Source organism: Aythya ferina, assembly GCF_964211825.1.
Source record: "Aythya ferina genome assembly, chromosome: 15".
Taxonomy (NCBI): Eukaryota; Metazoa; Chordata; class Aves; order Anseriformes; family Anatidae; genus Aythya; species Aythya ferina.
In genome coordinates, this window is record NC_140314.1 from 4959172 (window position 1) to 4977541 (window position 18370).

The 18370-nt window shown below is 50.7% G+C and overlaps 2 protein-coding genes across 2 annotated transcripts in view; one reads left to right on the plus strand and one right to left on the minus strand.

Moving 5' to 3' along the window:
• Positions 1–18370, minus strand: part of CHST12 (carbohydrate sulfotransferase 12) — a 54752-nt gene that overhangs the window by 13469 nt on the left and 22913 nt on the right. Inside the window, exons 5-6 of the mRNA XM_084537263.1 lie at positions 8965–9027; positions 8468–8574 (exon numbers count right to left, since the gene is read on the minus strand). The gene's annotated coding sequence lies outside the window, so the exon portion shown is untranslated. The remainder of the gene's footprint in view (positions 1–8467; positions 8575–8964; positions 9028–18370) is intronic.
• Positions 3775–5377, plus strand: LOC311445289 (galanin receptor type 1-like). Its single transcript, XM_084537262.1, has one exon. It carries the CDS (start codon positions 3834–3836, stop codon positions 5151–5153), a length of 1320 nt encoding a protein of 439 aa, XP_084393388.1. The 5' UTR covers positions 3775–3833; the 3' UTR covers positions 5154–5377.

Genomic DNA, 18370 nt, shown 5'->3' on the forward strand with positions numbered 1-18370 from the left:
ATGCCCCAGGGAAGGCTGGAGACTCTTTTGTCCAGTACATGCTAGCAAGTGGTGACACTGTTACTCTGTCCTGATAGCAAAAGAGAGCCAGAGATAGGTGTCAGTATTGCTCCTGTGGATATGAAGCTTTAGAAATGCACATGTAGCCCTGCTGTGTGGCAGGGTCCCCAGGGGGATGCAAGGAGTGCACACAGCAGATCTAGGGCCTCTGGGAGCGTCCCATATCCCACGGTCCCCCCATCTCTGAGCCATTGACTGAAAAGTGTGAGGGACAGGAGCAAAGTGGCAATGAGGAACCACTCTGCGTTTTATCCAGTGCTTTCCAAGTGTTTTTCCTCCCAGCAAAACCAAAGGGACCCAGTTCCACCAGTGCCAGCTTTCCCAGCTCACCGTCTCTTCCCAAAGGCAGTGGGACCCAAGGCCAGCTGCCCATCCATCCCCTTCCACTCAGCACGTTCACACGGGGAAGGGACGTGAGCTGCTGTAGGCGCTCACAAGGAGCTGATCCATCCAGCCACCAGTTGGAAAAGCCTCAGGGTGTCCTTCATTTACACCACTTCTTGGGTCTGGGACAGTTGGAGCACATTGGTGCAGCCGCGCAGCTCCCGCTGGTGCTGCAGAGGGAGCGGGGAGGTTGTGCTGAGCCAGCTCTGCTAAATTTACCCCACCCTGGGACTCTGACGTGAAGTGGGCACAGCAGGTTTGGGCAGACGTGCCGGGCTTGGGAGCTGCTGTGAGGTTTTTCTGAGATCCTGGCAATGCCCCAAAGCAGCTGACTCACTCCTCCTCTCAGGTCAGGGCTTCGCAGCTGTAACTCCAGTGAGACCAGGGGGTTATTTCTGATGCACATTGCTGTACAATCAGCGTCCACTCCATTACCCTTGGTGGTGAAGGATGGCTCCTGTCTCCAGCGAGCTTTCTTTAGCTTTTACTCCAAAGCCATTCAGTAATAGGGGAGCTGATGTAAAAAGGCTACAGCGTTTTCTTTTTGCTGGAGATTCCCCATCTTGAGTTATTTGGTGACTTTGAGCCTGCTGTAATCAATGAGCTTATTGTAATCAACGTCCTTGTCCTTTCTGTCTGCCATACGCAGCATATGGATTTGTGATTTGTTGCTAGAGATGACTTGGCATTTGTGAGTTGTGTCAATGGATGCAAAAGCAGATTCATCCTAATTATATCGAACCGCTGATCAACTTAGTAATCTAGCCTTAGGTTCCTGAGCAGTAAATCATGCAGGTTACAAACAAAGAGCATGGGATAAAAATGTTAACTGCATTCATTAGCTTGAACATTTGGAAGGCAATTACCTGGACAAAAATACGTTTAAAGAGCCCTGGCACATTTCTTTGCTCTCTCCTCTTGTAGCCTGTTAATACACTATTAAAAGTGACGACTTTAACACCTCCGTTGTGTTTTTTTCTGCATGTAACGATGTGTCTGCTTTAGGGAGGCTGGGCAGAGGCTGGCAAGGGCTTGTGTGCGTGGAGGTTCCCAGTGATGTCCGTGCCCCGGCCTGCCAAGTCGCCTGCTTGCCACACGTCAATTTGCTTGTGGAGCAGCTGTGAAATTGCAGCGGATTTTAGGTATCCGTGAGAGTTTCGGTGCATTTCCCTGTGTAGAATAATGTGTACCTTGTGCTCTGGGCGACACACTATAATTAGTTTATGGAAGTTGTTTGTCTCTGAAGGTCTATAAATACACATACATAAAACTATAAGGGAACGAGCAGTCACATGCCCGAAGCAAATGCATTCTGATGCAGAAGAGCTTTATATGCTGACACCCCCCCGACGCTGTTCCACTGCTGATCTTTCTTTCACTTCACGTCAGGCTGACCAAAAATATTTACTTTCTTCTTAAACACAAATAGACTCAAACTGACGGAGAATCTTCCCCTGAAATGAAGGGTGTTCGCCACTCAGTGCCACTCTGGGCTTGCTCAGAAGGCAAAGAAAGAAACCAAAACCCAACCTCCTCAGGCAAAACTCTCCCTTCCTCTTGTCAAACATTTCCCCTCTGATTCTCTGGCATCACCCGAGTACCTCCAAGAGAAAAGCTCCATTTAACAATCCAGCCTTGCTCAGCCCAGCCAAACCCTCCAACTTTTTCAAGTGACTTTTTCCACGAAGGGCTCTCCCCATTCCTCTGGTTTGAAAGGAAAGCCACAACGCTGCATGTCCCCCTGAGGGCTCGTTGCTCCAGTGGGCTCCCACCACCACCACCACCACCACCACCAGCACGTGCCGTGGTGGCAACCACTGACTTCTGCTGAAGGTGCAGAAGGAGCGGGGTTGGTGTGACGGAGGTGGGCACGGAGTGCCTGGGACACTCGTCCTGGAGGAGAGGGGGGGACATAAGGGGAGGGGAAGGGCCCAGGGAAGAAGGGCCAAGGGGAGGGGAAGGGCCCAGGGAGGGGAAGGGCCCTGCCCAGCCCTGCCCGGCTCGGGTGGAGCTGTCCCTTCAGCACCACGGCCCGGGCATCTGCAGCCCGGCACGGCTCGGCACGGCTCGGTTTGGCACGGTTCGGCACGGCTCGGCTCGGCACAGCTCGGCACGGCTCGGCACGGTTTGGAACGGTTCAGTACGGTTCGGCACGGTTCTGCACGGTTTGGCACGGCACGGCTCGGTTTGGCACGGCTCGGCACGGCTTGGCACGGCTCGGCTCGGCATTTTCTCGGCACGGCTCTGCTCGAAGCGAGCCAACGCTCCCAGCAGAGGACAATCGGGGGGTACCGCGCGGGTGCCAAGGGGGTGCAAAGCGAGATCCGTGCCGGCGGGGGGGTGCACGGGGAGAGGGGGGGACGGGAGGAGCCCGAGGGGGTGCGGGGAGGGTGTGCGGAGGGGGGCGGTGCGGGGTGGGGGGGCCAAAGAGGGGGCTGCACCCCGGTGTGAGCTTTGGGGGGGGGTGGCATGGACCGGGAGAGCGCAGCGGGGTCTGCACGCAGCGCCGGGTGCGGCCGCGCACAGCTCGGGGGGGCAGGACGGGGCTGGGTGTGCCGAGCTGTGCCGAGCCGTGCCGAGCCGTGCCGTGCCCAGCCGAGCCGTGCCGAGCCGAGCCGTGCCGAGCTGCACCGAACCGTGCTGGACCGTGCCCAGCCGTACCGAGCCGTGCCGCGCCGAGCCGTGCCGAGCCGCGTCCAGCCGCACCAAGACGAGCTGAGCCGAGCTGAGCCGTGCCAAGCTGCGTGTGCCCGTGCCCGTGCCCGTGGCAGCGGGTCCCGCACCTCCAGCACACGGCGGAGCAGCCGGCGGGGGGAGCCGCTGCCCGCCCCCGCCCGGTGAGTGCCGCCGAGCCGCGACCGGGGCACAACCGGGGGGGAAAAGGGGGATCGGGGGGAAACGGGGAGCACCGCGGGGAGAGGGGGGGACCGAGGGGGACCAGGGCTGGAGGGCAGGCAACTTTGCCGGGAGGACTGCGGAGGGGTAGGGGGGGGACCGGGGCTGCGCGGCTGGGGCTGGGGCTGCTCTGCTGGGGTGCGGGGGGGATCGTGGCCCCCACCCCGGTTCCCCGAGGCTGGGCACTGACCCCCCCCCAAAAAAAAAACAACAACACAACAACTCCGTCTCCCCCAGGCATCTCCGCTGCCTGCTGCGCCCTCCCCGGCGCTCACAGCCGTGGCTGAACTAAGTTGCCCAGAAGCCATTCACCACCACCACCCCCCCCGCATCTTCTCCCCCCCGGGGGGAAAATGCCGGCAGCAGCCCTCACCCCCCCTCTCTGCACCCTCTTTTCCAGGCGGGGCTGCTCCCACGTAACCATGCCAGGATCGCTCGGTGCGGCGCGGGAGGCTCTGCCCTGGTAGCCCGGGGTGCTCGGGGGGGGCTCAGCCATGAATTCCTCGCCCCCCGTCCCCCGGGCCCCCCCCGGCTTGCTGCAGCTCTGGCAGGAGGAGAACCAGACCCAAGGCGGGCTGTGGAACGGGAGCCAGGAGCTGGGCTGGGAAGAGCTGGAGAAGATGCTCTTCCTCTTCGCCAAGGAGCCCGTCACCATCAGCCTGACGGCCATGTACCTGGTGTCCTTCGTGGTGGGCTTCGTGGGCAACATCATGTCCATCAGGGTGCTCACTCGCAAGCGCCCGAGCCGGGCGTCCAGCCTGAGTGCCACCCGCAGCCTCCTCATCAACCTGGCCGTCTGCGACCTCATGGTGGTGTGCGTCTGCATGCCCATCACCGTGGGGAACCTCATCTACAAAGCCTGGGTGTACGGGGACTTCCTCTGCCGGGCTGTGCCCTTCATCCAGGCCGTTTCAGTCTCTGCCAGCGTCCTCAGCCTGACCGTCATCAGCGTGAACCGGTACTACAGCGTGCACAACCCGCTCAACGCCCGCTCTTTCTTCACCCAGAAGCGGATCCTCAGCACCATCCTGGTGGTGTGGCTGCTGTCCTCGGGGATCTGCATGCCGCTCATCTTCATGAACAGACGGGATGAGATCGGGGTGGTGGAGGGCCTGCCCCTGGTGTTCTCCATCTGCAGGGAGATCTGGCCTCAGGAGAGGCTCAAGCAAGCCTACAACTTTCTGCTCTTCTGTGCTCTCTACTGTCTGCCGGTCCTGTTCAACATGGTCATCTGCTTCCTTACGGTTCGCCGGCTGTGGAGCCGCGGCAGCCAGCTGAAGGAGAGCAACGCCCTGAACCGCTCTCTGCCGGCCTCCAGGCTGAAGATCCGGAAGAAGGTGGCCCAGATGGTGGTGGCCCTGGTCCTGCTCTTCGCCATCTCCTGGCTGCCCGTCTACCTGATGGACATCTGGATCGATTTCAACATCCCCAAGTCCCTGCAGGATGTGACTCCTTCTCCTTGGATCCTGCAGCTCAGGCCCTTTGCTCAGTGGCTTGGCCTCAACAATTCCAGCCTCAACCCTATATGCTATTGCTTTGTTGGGAACCTCTACAGGTCAGCCAAGGAGATGAAGAGCAAGTACCACCAAAGAATGGTTTCTCTCTTTAACTTCTCTCTGTCTGAGGGGACAACCCGTTCCTCGGTCCCAGAGCTGCTCTCTTACCAGAGCTCCACGCAGCCTGCGAGGAAAGGACCCTCTGCCACAGGCAGGAGGTTTCAGGGAGGAAAGGGCAATAAGAACAAGTGTGGGCGCTTGAATTCTTGCCAGCATCCACCCCTGAACACTGTCTCCAGCGAGAACACTTCCTTGTAATCCTGCTCAGGTGGTGCACCTCACCTCCTCACCTGCATTTAAGGACTCTCGAGAGGTCTTTCTGAGTGAGATATTTTAACGATGGAAAAAACTTTCTTCTACTCACTCCCACCACCAGTTCGAAAATACAGAGACAGGGCAAGAAGGGAAGGATGTGAAAAAAAAAATAATAACATTTTAACTCAGATCAAGTGTTAAGACAAATGATTTCTACCGAGGACAACTGGACGTGTACAACTGGACGTGTAACCTGTTGCCCAGCCAGCAGGCACATGATCCAACAGACAGCTTCCCAACGAGAGGGCTCTCCCCTGCAGCTCCATCTCCGAGTGCTACAGCAGAGAAGCAGGTTGGATACAGCAGCAACGTGGCTGCTTGCTGCTCACCCTGCGCCGATAAAAAGCAGCCAGAACAGGCACTCTCTGCTACAGATATGTCAGTTGTCATTACCAGCAGTGAAGAAACGCTAGAAACAGCATCATAAAAAAATTAGTGGGGAATTTCACACACTTTACCACTCGAGATTTCATTGTCTGATCGTATTGTTTCACTCCCCCATGCAGATAAATTCTCCTGATGTGAAGAGACAGTGCCAGAAGTACTAAAGGAATCATCACCACTCCACGTTTGGAAATTCAGAAGGGATAATGGAGCCCTGGAGGTGATTTAGAAAATGCAATAGGAAAATATTCTTTGGGTATCAGCTGTCTTTTTCTTACTGCTAAGTTACCGTGTGCCGAGTCAAAAGAACCAGGCTTCTATTAATGTGATTTGCACTTGAAAAACCAGCGCTTGTTTGGCTGTGTCTGTACCAAGCAAAGTCAATGGCATGTGAAAATAAAAATAGAAAGTGTTTTATAGCTAGTAAAATCAGAATCAAATAATGCAATGCTATTTGTCTGGGAAGGAGAAAATCAAAGTGCTTTCTTCTCCCGAGGATCAGAAGTAGGTTAAAATCTATTTCTCCATCATCTCTTTTAAAAGAGCCTTTGATAAATAAATCGTGTATTTTTATTACATTAGCATTGAAAGGCTGCACTAAAGCTTAAGAATCCCATTGCACCGAGCGCTGGGGCTGTATGATAAGGAGGGGAAATCTTTCTCCCAAAGATCTCCAAGTGCAAACACACCAGAGCAGGCAACAGGTGGGAGGAAAAAAAATACAGCAACGCTCGGCAGGGCTGGAATGAAACCACAGCTCAGCCCCTACCCTGTGCCTGCCCCGTGCTGGCTACAAGGGGCTGCACACTGCATCCTGATGCTGCCAGAAGAGTCCATCCACACTGACTTGGGCAGGGCTCCTCTCGTAGTGCCCCGCAGAAAAAAACAGCAGGCATCCTGGGAGGGGATTTGGCATCTAATGGAACTCAGGCTTTTGAAGGCTGGGGGCTTTTTTTGTTACTGAATGATGGGATGATGCTCTGGGAAATCTCAGTTTCAGATAATATCCTCCTGCCTTCTGGGGAGTCTTTTGCTCACCAAACAAAAAAAAAAAAAAATTGAGGCCAAAAATAGCCATTCATACCATCAGGATTTCCACCTTCTTAATGGTTATTAAATACCATTTTATGTTACTAATGATTTGCCTGGGAAACAAGAGATTCTTCCTTAACAGGCAGCGCCCTCTGCAATTTGTATTCCCTTTCTGTGTGAAGGAGAAAGAAATTACAACTACTCAGATTTACTTTGGGTGAGAAATGTCTTTTATGTGTTCAGGGAGATGAGGGCATCTGCATTTTTGCAGGTGATACAGGAGTGTGCTACTGCTTGATCTTTTAGTGGCTGCAGAGTAAAGCCTGTGAAGATTTTATTTCCTTTTTCAGGGTGTATTTTTAGGGCTGGCAAAAATGTGCCAGGCTCTGGAGCATTAAAAGCTCACCCCGAATGCCCACTGCGTGCAGGTCCCGGAGACAGATGTCTGCCACCCACAGACCAGATGTGACACGATGCTGAAACCTCCCCACCTTGCCATGACCAACATATTTAATCCTGCCCTGATTAAATTGCAATGAAAGGAACATGGAAATGCCAGACTGGCTCCATCCCACGGGGCAGCCCAGCTCTGAAAAAGGCCAGGATGGAATGATGCAAGCAAAGATCCCAGAAATTCACATTCACAAAGCTTCCCAGAGGAATTTTATTTTTCTTTCCTCAGCTCACATGTCCTACCCTGCCGGTCTCTGTGTCCTCCATGGAGGCAGAAAATCCAGGGGCTGCAGGTTGTCCCAAAGGCTCCTGTGCCTTGCCCCTCTGCCAACAACCACCCCATGCCTTTCTCCAACCCCACGGAGCTCCTGCTCTCCAAGACACACTGTGGCAAGCACCCTTTCCACCAGGCAGGGTCATCTCTCCACACTCCTAAATGTTTCTAAGTTTCGTTCAGTGTTCCTGTTTTCCTATAATAAAGTCGAATCTCTCTGTTTAACTCCTCTTTGGCTCCCTCTGTCACTTCTCCCTCTCTCCCCTGCTTCGGCTGCTTCTCTGCCATTTCTATCGAGAGATTTCCCCTTGTCACTGCTTGGCGATGAATTTCCCTCGATCTCACTCCCTCACTCCTTCACGTCTCTGATGAAAATCCCCTCCTGTCCCGCTGATGCCAGCGGCTCCCTTCACGCAGCAGCCACCTGTTTGCTCCAGGGAGCCCTGGTTTATCTTGTGTGGCTTACCCGGCAGCTGCCAGGTGGTGATGAATTTCGGCCGCTATCACCCAAGGGTAAAGTAGGAGCGGTGACGTCAATACGAAAGCCACCACATCCCGTGAGCCACCCGGGCTCTGGCAGGAATTTTATTAACCTGAGCAGGGCTGTGCAGCGCAGCGGTGCCTCTGTGACTCACGCTGGCTCTGAAGCAACTTTTGTTCCCCTCCTATCTGATAAAACATCTCATAAAACATTCTGGTGCCTGATAAGGCATCTGAGGGTCCACCATGCCACACAAGCTCCTTGTTCCAGATGCCAGACACTCCGAGAGGCGTTCAGGAGACTCCTGGCCCTTGAGGAACTGGGAGCGGACATGGCTCCGGGTGGCGAGCATCGGTTGTTTCCTCAAAGGAGCTCAAGCCAGAAGTCTCTTTTAGAGAAAAGTGTGTTTCTCTCTAAATGCACCCAGACAGGCTGGAAATGTGAATTTGAGATGTCTCGAGGACAAGGTTTTCCCGCAGCAATGCTGCTAATGCATCTCAGTCCCACTCTCAGCCCCGTGGGTCCTCCCTCTCTGCTTTGCCATTTGAGTCAATACAGGCGTTTTACCACATTACTGAAATAGCATGTTTAAAACGGCTTTACTTGAATCCCTGTGCTGCTGTAAGGACTTACAGATAGTTGCTGTTCAGTAACTCTCTCTGGGAATATCCTGTGGTCTTTTCTTGTACTGCCACTATTGTCTTAAAGATGCTATGGATTTATTCTCTGCCTGTGAACCACTGGAGAGAGAAAAAAAAAAGGAAGAATCTTTCATATGGGGCATCACAGAGGCACGTAAAATCATGACTGGTATGTAGCAGTCATATGGAGAATGATGAATCACCCCTTCTTATAATAAAACACCCCAGGATGCCGATGAAACGATGAGGCAGCATGTGGCAGAGCACGGCAGCCCCCTGCCCCCCTGAGCAGCAGCAGGAGCTCACTGCAGGGGAGGTGCTGAGGGCTGAGAGCCATACAAAGGCTTCGTGGGGAGACTGGAGTGTTCACAGCACAAAGGGCTGCCGAGGGCTATTAAAAACAATGATTAAACCTGTGGCATAGAGGGCATTGGGTCTACAACCTATAAATACCGCTCTTACTCCTTCCCCAGGCTGCTATCGACTTACCATGGAAGCAGGATGCTGGGCTCAGCACGCTTTGGTCCATCCCATTCAGCTGCTCTTACATCCCTGTAACGGAAAAAAAAAAAGGCCCGCATTAGTCTGAGTCTTGTTTAAAAGAGCAGAAGGAGAGCAGGGGATGATTTCAGACCTGATCTAACTTGATCAAGAGTGAAACTTCGCAGGACACAGCCACCTGGAGGGAGGACACGTTACCGCTGATGCAGCACGGGTGAGAAATGCTCACTCAGTCCCCTGCAGAGCGAACGCCCGAGGAGTCCCAGCGGACAGTACCCGGTGCCTCCTCCGGTGCAGCGAAACAGAAATAACAGCTCTGGCCCTCTTTTAATATTTGTCAGCCCTCTCGGTGGGTCAGCACCTTTGTTGCAGCAATCCTGAGCATCCCGGAAAGAAGAATCTCCTCCAAAGGGAAACTCCTGCCTGATGGTACGTTGCATGTTACACTCATTGATGCTGGGACTCGAAATCTTGCTGGTGAGTTATCTGCAACACCAGCAGCCCTAAGCATGGCTTTGGGGTCTCCTCCCACACCACAGCACATCCCATACACCAACACCTGCCCTGACTTGAAAGAATTAAACAAATAGGGAGAGTGCAGGAGACGCCTGAGCTTCCAGTGTTTGGTGACGTCCCTGTTGTTGTAAGCAGAGAACTACCAGTCCAAATTTTCTGGGGAAAATCAGTGTAGCTCAGTTTAGCTTTGTAATTATATTCAGCATAAAAACAAATCACCAGAGGCTGCTAGGAGAACAAACAAGAGCAGCTATGAGCAGGTACAGCCAAAAGAGATCACCAGAAGCCCTTCAGGAAAGAGCCAGCATCCACAGAAGTGCTGCTTGCCTGGCAGACATGGGAATCGTGTAAGACTTTCCCAAACTCCCTAGGAATGAATGAGTACTGGTTAGGTCAGCCCCTGGGGCACAGAAGCTGCAGCACTTGCTTTCTCTGCCTGCTAAACATCTTTAGGTGAAGTCCCGGGACTCAGAGCTAACCCAAGGCAGCTGCAAAGCAGCGCAGGCTCATGCTGCTGCCTGCTCCCACACTTCCTCGCCAGCCTGCAACAGAGGCTCCTGGCTGCCCTAATTTTGGGATTTCACTCTGAGCTTGGATCAGCTGGGAAAACCTGATCTGGGGCAGAGGGAGAGCTGCGTTGGGGTAAGTGTTCTCTGGAGAGGAAAGGACGGTGCTTTCTGCCTTACAGGGGTACCGCTCACTGAAGGTTATGAGGCAATCTCATCACTTATTTCATTAATATTTTATTAAAGTAATCATTTAAAAATATTTCAGCAATAAAGGCAGATTCAGCACTTGCAGAGAACATTTTTTCCAAGGGAGGAATCTAGACCAGAGTCTTCCTGCTTGGTGTTTTGCTGACTGCAAGAAACCCCCAGAAGAAAGCAGTGCCTGGAGCACACAAGCGAAGGGACCAGAGCAGGGGCCCTGCTTACCTCGTGGTCATCTTCACTGCATGGGAATACCACAGAGCTGCAGCACATCCTTGATTTCAAAGGTTTTCCATGCCCAACCTTTTCCTCTTACCTCCTTGCACTCTGAATAAAACAGCTGGTTCGTGTTGCAGACTAAGGGGGGGTAATTATCCAAGGAGGCTGTGTTTTAAAACATCCACATGAAATATTTCTGCACCTGAGCTTCTAAAAGACCCAAGAATTAATAGCTTGTCCCCACGTGCCTCGCCCCTGTCTCTCTCAGTTTTTATGACAACAGGCAGATGCTGTGGAGCACAAGACGCTGTGTGCAGGACAGGATAGAATAGCTAAGCCTTAATCATTCCTTAATCAGACAGGCATTTCCCAATCGCAGCACCGTGCCAGGCTCTCTGGGTCCAATTTGCAGAGAAGTGAGCAGTCAGCACTGCTGAAGCCCTGGCCCTGCCTGTCCCGCGTGCCTGTCCGCTTGGCCTCTCCCGGCCTCTGCAGGAGGTGGGGTTTTGGTACTCGTCCAAGCAGCTCCGCACCTCCGAGCACCAAGGAGGATGGAAAAATTGAACCAGCCATCATTTCTGATCACTGCGGTGAGGGGGAGCTTGAGGAGGGTGGCTGGGATGGCCCTGAGCCAATGCTGCCCCCGTGTCTCTTGGTGGCTGTGCAGACATGCCCCTGCCACAGATGCTGCCCAGCCTTTTTGCCTTTTTTCAGTTTCCACTTGAGATGTTTGCAGTCAGCCACCACTTCCCTCTCCTCAGCCACTTGCCACAAGGCTGCTGAATTAAAGATCTGTGCGAACGGGCGCTTGGGCAGACACACCCCGTTATCTGGAGCTCACAAGTCGTGAGCTGTTATTTCTCAGCGTAAGGAAGGAAAACGTGGCACAACATTCAGGAAATAAGCGAAAGAATTTAAAAAAAAAAAAAAAAAAAAAAAAAAAAAAAAAAAGGAACAAAAGAAAAACAAACCCAGACAGCGAAATGAAACCATCTTAAGGCAATTACTGGGGAAGAAATAGTGCTGCCAAGGATATTGCAGCTCCCATACACCTGCTAATCTGTCCTGATAAAGGTCTGACCAGCTAAACTAATAACACCATTAAATCTGCAGTAATCGGTACCAGAGGCAGCCCAAGGATCTCACAAGCCACATGCCCAGAGGAAGATTATTTCCAGCAGGAACGTGCTCATCCAGCCACAGGTACTGGGACCTGCACCCGAGATATCGGCGTAATTGGCCAAGCCGTGGTGACTCAGCCACGAGCTGAGCCAAGAGCTGACCCTGCTTTTCCTGAGGCTCCATCCAGCAGTTCTGCCTGTTTAGGCTGTTCTTTTGGGGTCTGTGTAGCACAGGAGAAAACACAGAGTTCCTACACAGCCTCACAGCGTGGATCAGCACTCGGAGTGGGCTGACTCATAAAGTCTCAGTGAAGGCTGGGATGTTCTCCTTCAAAATCTAATGACCTGGCACAGCCTCTGGCAGGAATGCCTCAAGGAGAGGATGTGCAACAGGCAGAGAAAAGCAGCAAAAATCCTAAATCCTCGGGGTGTAAAGCTTCAGCCCACTCCTTGGAGAGCAGAAGGGGACGCAGGTGGGGAAAGCATCACAGCAAGCACCACGCACAGGTCTTCTGAGCCCTATCTCCAGCCTGGGGTCGGTGCTGAGATGTTTTTGGTGCCATCATTTCAGCACGGACCCGAGTGCTCAGCGAGGTGGCGGGATGCTGCCTCCCCCGTGATGCGTGTCCAAGCCTCCATTGTGGCAGGAGGGCGTGCAGACGTTATCTGCTGCCTGAAAGCACACAGATTGCCTTCTCTTTCATTCCCTCTCCACCAGGGTTGACTTCAGCAGCATTTCCTCTGATTTATACCAGCAGGAGCTTGCAGCGAAGCCCACGGTGAACGAAATACTGTCAAGGTGAGGCTGCTGTCATATCGGCTGCCGTAATTCCACTGACTTAAAGGATCCACTCCTAATTTACAAGTCAGAGCTGGATCCAGCGCCGCCGGCTGAGAACAAAGGTGCCATTTTTATATATCCAAATTTATACCTGAAATAAATACCACATTAGATCTTTCCAAGAGGTCTGAACTGCAATGTGTTCATTTTTCTCCCTGCAGAAAGGTGAAATTCTCATTACTGTTTTGGGGTAACCTTCCAGTCTCAAGGCTGGATGGTTTTCAGGAACCTCCTTGTTCCACAGGGACCCTCGGGGGCCAAAATGGGCAATTGTGTCCTCCAGGGAATCTCCCATCCATTCACTGTATTGGATGTGAAGCCTCTTCTTGTGGTCACCATTTTCTGGAACCAATGCAGCAGCCCCTTGCAGTGATAAATAAGATAATGAAGCTGAAATTGGTTTCCATCTCTATGGGCTTTTCTTGTACACTTGAGGAATAATCAATATTTATATATAAATATACTTCTCTGCCAATAAAGGTAAAGGCATATGAAAACAGCATGGTCCCTCAAAAAAAAAAAAAAAAAAAATTGAATATCTGTGTGGCCACAGATTGTGAATGGAAATTTGTGGCTTAGATAATATCATGTCACACGGGACAGGCACATCCAGACTGCAGGAGAGTGCAATGGATCCACACAGACACATGTCCCAAAAGACAAACCATCCACAGCCTTGGGTCTGCATCTGGAAGCACAGTGCAGGAAGGCTGGTTAGGGTGGGGGTGTCTTCTCTTTAAAGCAGAATACAAGAATTCTCTTCTTGATCTCATCTCCCATGTTCCCTTCCCAAAGTCAAGGCAGGACAGCCCAGAAGCCAGAACGCTGACATAATTGTCATGGAAACAGCAAAGCTTTTGTGCAGGGCACAATGCCAGAACTGGAAGCCAGAACTCCTAGCAACAGCAAACTCTTTCCTGAACCTTTAGCTCCAGTGAGCAATAAGCAAAACCTGGGAAAGCTGGGGCAGCAACAGGGGCAGGGGTCCAGGTGGTGGTGAAGGAGCAGCTCCACCTTGCTCTCTGCCAAGAGAGAACCACCAGGACACGGGGAAATCTCCCTCTTCATCTGGCTGCAGGGCTACAGCGCAACCCAACAGCCAGATCTTGAACTTCTTATCTGCAGACTCGAAGCACTGAACAAGCCAGGCAGTCGGAGGCATCACTCGCTGCCTGATCTTGTAGCACAGAGGTATGGCCAATAATCCAGAGACCTTTTCCAGGTCTGCAATTGGAAATGACTGGAGGAAATCCTCAGGGCATGGCGCTCTTTGAGGAAGGTCTGTCTCCTGCTCTGTGGGGACAGAGATGTGTTCTGCTGATGAAAAGGGCTCAAAAGGAGTGAGAAAGAGAAAAGTAGTGTTTCATTTTTGCTGATAAGCGTAAGCGTGCTCAGATAAGCAGCTTTTGCCCATGGGGAATGTTTTGATAGATTATTGCTGGGGTTGTTTTGTTTTGTTTTGTTTTCCCAAGACCTTTCTTAACTGTGAGAAAAGTTAAGCATTATTTTGCATTATTATTATTATTCCTTGGCATGCTGTGCTGGAATAAAAGAAATCTGCAACTAAAGGGGTGAGACCATGGAGCGTGACCCTGAACAAAGAGCTGGACACATACAGACCTGAAAACAGCTAAGGTGGTGAAGTAGAAAGAAAGAACATAAAGAAATGTGCTTAGGGAAGTGCACATGTGCCTCCTCTGCTAGGAGGAGCTCCAAGAACCAGACAGCCAACATGGGAACTGGATGAATATCTTATTCATTATGACTTACCCTTTATCCTCCTTAGTACGTGAGGCCTGCTGTCCACCCAGGGGGAAGGGGAGCACAACTGGCTTTGGCAGTCTCTGCTGTCCTTTCCATAGCCCTCACAGAGGGAAAATCCCAAGCAGCTCTCCCCATGTCCCCCTCATACCCTTGCACATGCTGGGACTTGACTTGCCTCTGTCCTGCCACCCCAGGGAGATGCTGGATCCCATAGGCATCACAGTGCAAGGCTTCGGTCCAGGGAAGGCTGGGCTGGAGCTGTAGGACCCTGTTGCAAGGGCTGGCCCCTCAAAGACAAGCTATCTGCATGTATTTGAAAGCATGGATATTTAATTTGTCCTTTCTTTGCTCCTATTTTTATTGCCAGCCGCTTAAATTATACAAATGAGTTTTTTTTTTCTTGTCTTGTCCCCAGAGAGTCAATGCATTAAACAAAACATTAAAATATACTCATAAGCACAGAATTTCTCTCATATATATTTATAATCTCTGAATTGCTCACATTAATGCAGAAGTGGTTTCTATGTGCTTATCTCTTCTCACTGCTTATATATCCAAAATGCACAGCACAAGAAAGATAAACACATTGAAACTAGCCATCCATTAACACATCTGCCATCCAGAAACAAATGCAAGGAACAAATTTACAAGGAAAAGCAGAGAAGGAGACAAACACAATTACTGTGATGCGGCTACACCGCTGTCTGATCATTAGGGACAAGGATAAGAGAATTAAGTGTCATCCCAAAGACTGGCTACTTGGTGGCTGCTTCCAGCATGGGAAGCACTAAGCAGGGTGGAAACCCACACTGAAATTGGGCAAACAAGCTGGTCTGCTACTTGCATGCAGCGCAGGGCCAACTGGTAAAGAAGGATTGAGTTAGCCACTATTGTTAATGGTTGCACCCAAAATGCTTCTCTTTTTTGGACAGAAGCAAGATGCCAAGCACAGCCCTCAGCCATGCCATGCAGGAGAGGGGATAGAGCAGGATGAAGGCTCTCAGCACTTCTCAGCACCAGCAGAGAGCAGCCACCACCCTTGCCCCAGCCCCTCCGTTACGCTCCTGACATGCTCAGCCCCATCCCTGCCACAGTCTGGTGCTGCTTTTGCAGACAAGCCATGCCCTTTGTCACCCCATAAACCACCCCAACACAGCTTTTCTCCAAAGATTTTTGAATGTGAAGGAGTTGCAGGAGTTGCTCCCCAGCCCACCAGCTCGATAATCTGACGTGTTTAATAGACCTCAGCCTCCACTTCTCATTTCACATCGCTGCCTTGCGCCGGGCGCTGCTGAAGCAACTCGCTGTATGTGGCCAGCTGTCTGCTTGATTTGTGAGCACCCCCATACCGCCCGGCCTCGCTCACAAATTCAATCACCCTCCCCGGAGGGAATCACTCCCACAGCCACACAAAATCCGAGGGATGTGACAGGAACGGCCAGCTGTGGAAATCTGACCTTCATCGCCAATAACTAACGCTGCAAAAGCTGACTCCTTAGACATGAGCAAGACGGACGGCTGCTCTCCGTCAGATGCATCGATGCCAAGTGCACCTTGAGTGTGTGTTAGTAATAAGTTACTGTAGGTGCCTCGCAGTTTCTTCAATCAAAAAGCAATCACCCTCCTCCCTTCCCCATGGCAACCAGGGTTCGGTAATCACCTCATCACCTATTCCAAATTGAGGCTGAAATACGTGTTCCCAACGACCGAGAGCTCCAGTCTTTATTCAACTGCAAATATTTGTTACTCGCTCAGACAAAGCATCTTCCAGTCTGCCGCTGGATAAATGTTCCCTTCTCCAGTTTGAAGTATGGTGAGATGGGAAGGGCAGGGGAGGTAAATATTTAAACAGCCTGCTGAAGGAAAACTGTGCTTTGAGACCCAGAAAACCAAATGTTCCGCAGGTGAAACTTCCAACAAAAAAGCAAACAAAGGATCAGGAATGAAGTATTGCATTTTGACCATAAGGCCACAGAACCATAAGCCTCCTCTTATTTTTTTTTCCCGGCTTTTGCAGACAAATTGTCAGCCTGAATTATCAAAGCATTTACGAGACACAGAAGGTGTTCTCATTTTCAGGCTGATGCAGAAGAAGACATCTAAGCTAGAAATGAAGGTCACCATTTGTCTCTCTGCTGTCAGTTCTGGTTGCAAGAAATTAGCTATTCTGACATCCTTGCCATGGATAAAACCAGCGGTGGATATCTCAGTGCCTGCAGAGACACTGCCAAGCACTTGGAAAATGGAGATCCAAGACTCCCCTCAAGATGTGACCAAGAATGCTGAGCACTCACTTGCAATATTCATTCTCCAAAACCACATGCTCCATACAGTTTTTCCAACATTAGATGCTGGCCTGATATAAAATCTGAGCACTGTATTTTGTATTTTACTCAAAAAAAAAAAAAAAAAAAAAAAAGAGAGAGAGAGAAAATCCAGCAATCCAACACTATTATGTAAATTTGAATGTGAGTTATCAGAATTTCATTTCTTCTTAAATGTTTGTACTCTAAAAGTGATACTAATTAGATAGCATGAGGAAAATTGGGAAAAATTCAGGGTACAAATTACCTCCCGAGATAATATTTAAGATCTCAAAAACAACAACAACAAAAAACTCTTTAAAAAGGGGGAAAGATAGGAATTATGATGCATAATAAGGCATGTGCAGTCCTCGAAGGAAACATAAAAAGCCTCCAGATAAGAAACCACGCAAATAAATGCATTACATTGTGGCACCATCTACTGTGTCAACAGAAACAACTGAGAAATGGAGGGATTGAAATCTTGCCTTTTGTTTTTTCCGAGAGACGCAAGTGAAGGATGTCTCAGGAAAGGCAGAGCAGAGTCAGGCTGCACCGTGGGACTGTCAGCGTGTAGGACAAACAAAAGCATCTTCAAAATGCAGGAGAGCTACTGGCTGTGTCTCACAGAGTCTGTCCCACTGGAGCACAGACGGGTCTGAGACCCTCTTCCGCAGTCTCTTTCTGTCTGCAGTCTTCAAAGAAAATAGCAAAGTAGGGTGCACATATTCTCTTCTGGTAAAAGGAGAGGAAGCCCATCCTAGCTTTTAACTAGGAAATGCTATGTGCACATTTCTCCTACTTCCAAGAAATGCAAACACAAGGGAACATCCAACAGAAAAGTTAAGCAACTGCTTTTGATGCTTTGAACCAACTCCTCCTCTACCCACTCTGTCAAGAGCATGGGACCCATTCAGAAGAAGGAATTAAAGCAAAGGCATGCATATGATAAGCACGAAGCCTTAGCAAAGGCCTCCCTGATGGATTCACCTCAGCTGACGTGCTGGGTTTCCAACGTGCCTAATCCTCGTGCTCTTTGGTGGCTCCAGGCCTCATCTCTGTCACGCACCAAAGCACTGGGCCCTTCCACCACTTCACAGAGGTGGACTCCCATGCCCTGGCTGCCCCATGGCCCTGAGGTCTGCAGGGATTTCCAACACCCCCCTGCTAAGCCCTGGCCTCCCAGTATTTCACAGACTTACCCCCTGCTCAGTTCACACTCTCTTCAAAGGCACTTTCCTTCTGCAGGAGTAGGCCCCAGAGCATTCTTATAAAGAATACATGACCTTAATCCTTTTTTTCCAAGTTTCATAGAGTAGATAAAGATTTCCCAAATAGTCATACATTGCTCCTAGAGAATCACCAGCTGTGTTAGCCTCTGAGTAACATGAAGCTACAAACTGCTCTAACAAGAAGATGCCAGACTGGTACTGGTCTCTGCTAAATGGCTTCACTCTAATCTTTTTGCAAGACTGCTTTCAGTTACGTGCCTCGTACATTTGATATCCGGATTTAATCTCTGCTGCCACATATCACTGTGGCTCTTGAAGAAGTAATAATCTTTTCCATGATATTGTCGGTGCAGAGATCCCTAAGATGCTACGAAATGAGTAGGAAGTCATGTGTCTTCCTAGGTCTGCTGCTGCAAAGTGATACCTCGTTAGGCCTACTGAGAAGCTAGAAGTACACCACTGTGCTCTAAAGACACCCTAGTGTCCTGAGAGTGAATTCTGAAATACCCAAAGTGATGGTTCATCATGTTTTGTCTTCTTCCAGCTCTGAAGCAACAGCTCAGGATTCCTACCCCATCTCTGAATCACATTGCACAGCCATTCTGTAAGCATCCCCATTTAAAAAGAAATGTCAAATTAAAAACCATCTTGAAAAGAATCCAACGTTAAAATTAGTCGGCCTCTAGAC

What these genes read in the sequence shown, in the direction of transcription:
- LOC311445289 (XM_084537262.1), top strand. Translation starts at nt 3,834, where the DNA reads ATGAATTCCTCGCCCCCCGTCCCCCGGGCCCCCCCCGGCTTGCTGCAG.